Raw genomic sequence first — 3,632 nt, forward strand, 5'->3', positions numbered from 1 at the left:
AGGCATTGAGAGAGTCTGCAATAGTTCACACACTCGAGCTGGCTCCAAACGAGAGGGCCAGATGTCGGAATATGGCCGGCTCGCCATCGGGTCCTTTTACGCAGATGAGTTGGAAGGGGGCTTCATTAGGGTCAGTGGGTACTTGTCGGTAAGCTGCCGCGTGATCCGACTTGTAAATCGTCATAGGCTCGCCAGGTCGTGCTTAGACATTTTCCTCCATGCCACCTCCAACGTATGATGAGTCGGGAGAGTGATACGCTGGGTATATTCGGTGGCTGCATTAACCTGACTCCGGCGATAGTCGTCGCATAATCTCGTCTTATCCGGTTGTCTGACCGGAAAGCGCTTAGAGATGACGTGGCGACCGAACCTCTGGAATGCCTCCTCGTGGCTGTATGGGCCCTCCATGAGTCCCGACTCTACCTCAGCTAGAGTGGCTGCCCAAATCTCCTCGTCGAATTCTCCTAGACGGATCTCGTTCAGGGTTTTCCTCATGGATGACGAGGCTTCGTCCAAGAGCTGAGATGCTGTCAACCTCTTCTTCTTTTTCTTCTTCTTCGTCTTCTTCTTATTGGATTCCTTTGGGTCAGGATTTGACTTGAGCGGGGCGAAGACCCCCTTTATCTCTGGCATCTTGCCGATCACAGGCAGACCCTGTTGTATGTCCTTCGCCAGCTGGGTATCCGAGTATTGTGTCAGCTGTATGAACTCTTCTAAGAGAGGTAGGTTCAGGTGGCCACTTATGGAGCGGACTCCTTGGTCCATCTGGCAGCGCCAGATCTCGGCTGTAGGCCCTAACTCGGAGGCCCTGGCTCGCAGAGAGCCTAAGAGGCTGTGCCTCTTTTTGTTGACGGCCTCACTGGTCGCCGAAGATTGGTAGTCAATCGCCGCCAACAGAGAGTCCGGTAGCGAGGGTTTGCCGTCAAGCGGATGGGCCCTGACTCGATCTTGAGCTGCGTGGGCTTTGGCGTCTCCATCCACCGAAAATTCCCGAATTTTTGCAGTGTCGACCTTAGCGGAACTGTAATAGGATATGGGCTCATCCCGACCCTCTTTCGCCATGATCTCAGTGAGAGCGTCTATAGCCATGGCCCTTAGACGAGTCGGGGTTGTGTGGGCTTTCTTCCCACGAGGAGCTCTGGCATTCCATTGATGCCGACGTTTCCCCATTGGGAAGAATAAGCTTGATAGAGACAGTGTCTATCGATGAGTGATCCCCCTCGGTACTACTCAACTCAACAACATATCATAGTAGGGAAAGAAGAGGAGTATCCAGTGGATACTATCCACCGGGAACAACGCACTCGCGAGTGCGAACTGGTGATGTGAGGAGAGTGAGGTGGGGTGCTCACTTGGGGGGTCCCTTCGTCTTGTCGGCTTCTTTACGAGGTCTCTTCCCACTGTAACTATTGCGATAACCGGCGTTTGAGCCCCACCACGACTTGTTCTTCTTCTCCTTGTGGCTTATGGCGTCGTTGCAGGCCCCCAGAGCATCATTTTCGGAGAAGTCCGAGAGGAGTCTTAGTTCATTGGCCGGGTCTCCCCCTCGTCGAAGCGCCTCGGCGACTCTGTTGCAGGTCTTGCTGTGATAGAATAATCCAGCTACAGGACCGCCCTGACGAGACGAGAAGGAAAGAGAGTTGACTGCGAACATGGTGTTGGTGAGGTGGCTCATAAGCCAACTTATCTCGACAGTGGGAGAGTCGGGAAAGTAGGTTGATAGCAGGGCTGTCGAGAAGGCCCAACGCATCAGACAGACCACCATATCCGACATCAATAGGTTATCTTCATCGATCTTCTCGTTCTCAGAGGCGAACTTGCTGAGTGGTGTCGTCAATAGATGCACAGTTCTTGCCACCCCAGGTGGTGCCCAGCAGACTTCTTGAATATAGCGGTCAGAGGGGTGCAAGTCGTAGGAGATGCCCCTTAGGTGAGGTGCCTTTTTGAAGAGATCGGCTAACGTCACCACCGGCTGTTGCTTCTCACTGTTGGAAGGACGACCTCCCCCGCTGGTGAGGTTGTGGATGACCTGGATCACCTCCTTATCCCACAGCTTGTCGTGAAGAGACGAGGTGAGACCAGCATTAAGAGGGTCCCCATCAGCCTCGTTGGCGTTGTCGAGGGGAGCCTCCTCACGACTCTCGTTAGCGGCATGCTCGATGCCGTTGTTTGCGCCTTCATGAACGTTTGAGGGGCTGGAGTTGGCAATATCAGTAGTGTTTTTGGTATTGTCGTTGTTGGCGTCATCGTCGTTGTTGTTGTTGTTGCTTGTGGCGGTAGAGGGGGCGGCGGGGACCGAAGAACGAGACGCCCTTCTCGACCTTGAACCGATAGACTCTTCGACTCGGCGAGCAGCGCTGACGACTGCCTCTCGAGCGGCAGCTGATTCTCGTTCGGAGATGTCTCGATCTGCCATAAGGAGAAATGAAATCACTGAAGAGACGAGGCTGCGTAAAACCCCGGATCATCGTGAATAACCTGTTCCAAGGGCATCCGAGCCCAGATCACCCAACCAAGGGGCGGGAGGTGACCATACCGGGCGATCGGTCACCTCACAGACGGTCTACGAACCGTGAAGAGCAAGCCCTTGCTTGTCTCTTGAGCCAAGCTGACAGATACGAGTTTCTGTCGGCTTGCTCAACATACAATTGAGTATGTTGCACCAGCTGCAATGGTTGATCGATTTCGAGCTATGCACGCAAGAACAATTGTGTTCTGGAGCGGCGCATTTTTTCTGCCCTCCGCCCGGAGTCGGAGCTTGCTCGGCGTGGATTTTGACCGGTCAAACCTGTTTCACCACCAGTCCCTTTGTGACTGGAGGTTCCATGTTTGACCTTGCATCAAAACCTTCTGATCGATATTGCGCCATCGCACCTCGCAGAAACCGTTCAACCCATTTTTGTGTCCTCTGGTTTGGCAGAGCGATGCTTCACCTCGGCTATGAATCCTGAAGCACTCATCGACAGTTTGGCCGAGTGGTCCAAGGCGCTGGCTTTAGGCGTCAGTCCGAAAGGGCGTGGGTTCGAACCCCACAGCTGTCAGTCTATATACCTGACTGGTCTTATATTAAGAACCGAGACCCTTTCAGAAGCGAGGTAGTGCAAGACCAAAACCTTTTGATCGATATTGTGCCATCGCACCTCGCAGAATCCGTTCAATCCATTTTTTGTGTCCTCTGGTTTGGCAGAGCGATGCATCACCTCGGCTATGAATCTTGAAGCACTCATCGACAGTTTGGCCGAGTGGTCTAAGGCGCTGGCTTCAGGCGTCAGTCCGCAAGGGCGTGGGTTCGAATCCCACAGCTGTTAGAAAATTCTTTTCGTGTGATTTGATGAAGAACGCATTCCGCGGAAACGGTTCGAAACCGTTTTTGTGTCATGTCCTATAGTGTAACGCATCTTCTCCGCTATGATTTTTGAAGCACTCATCGACAGTTTGGCCGAGTGGTCTAAGGCGCTGGCTTAAGGCGCCAGTCCGAAAGGGCGTGGGTTCGAACCCCACAGCTGTCAGCCTATATACCTGACTGGTCTTATATTAAGAACCGAGACCCTTTCAGAAGCGAGGTAGTGCAAGACCAAAACCTTTTGATCGATATTGTGCCATCGCACCTCGCAGAATCCGTTCAACCATTT

At 53.1% G+C, this 3,632-nt stretch overlaps 2 protein-coding genes and 3 non-coding genes across 5 annotated transcripts; 3 read left to right on the forward strand and 2 right to left on the reverse strand.

Annotated features, from left to right (window-relative positions):
- Positions 1-180: 180 nt before the first annotated feature.
- Pmar_PMAR009481 (hypothetical protein) lies at positions 181-1,089 on the reverse strand (the record flags this gene model as incomplete). Its single annotated transcript, XM_002775093.1, has 1 exon — positions 181-1,089. The coding sequence occupies one exon, from the start codon at positions 1,087-1,089 to the stop codon at positions 181-183; it is 909 nt and encodes a 302-aa protein (XP_002775139.1).
- A 259-nt stretch (positions 1,090-1,348) lies between these two features.
- On the reverse strand, positions 1,349-2,416 carry Pmar_PMAR009482 (hypothetical protein; the record flags this gene model as incomplete). The annotated part of the gene is made up of 1 exon (XM_002775094.1): positions 1,349-2,416. The coding sequence occupies one exon, from the start codon at positions 2,414-2,416 to the stop codon at positions 1,349-1,351; it is 1,068 nt and encodes a 355-aa protein (XP_002775140.1).
- Positions 2,417-2,961: 545 nt separating this feature from the next.
- On the forward strand, positions 2,962-3,041 carry Pmar_PMAR009483. The gene has a single exon. It is a non-coding gene; the product is annotated as a tRNA-Leu (tRNA).
- Positions 3,042-3,228: 187 nt separating this feature from the next.
- Pmar_PMAR009484 lies at positions 3,229-3,308 on the forward strand. Its single transcript has one exon. It is a non-coding gene; the product is annotated as a tRNA-Leu (tRNA).
- A 121-nt stretch (positions 3,309-3,429) lies between these two features.
- Positions 3,430-3,509, forward strand: Pmar_PMAR009485. Its single transcript has one exon. It is a non-coding gene; the product is annotated as a tRNA-Leu (tRNA).
- The last annotated feature ends 123 nt before the right edge of the window (positions 3,510-3,632 follow it).

Source organism: Perkinsus marinus (genome assembly GCF_000006405.1).
Source record: "Perkinsus marinus ATCC 50983 genomic scaffold scf_1104296956702, whole genome shotgun sequence".
Classification (NCBI taxonomy): Eukaryota; Perkinsozoa; order Perkinsida; family Perkinsidae; genus Perkinsus; species Perkinsus marinus.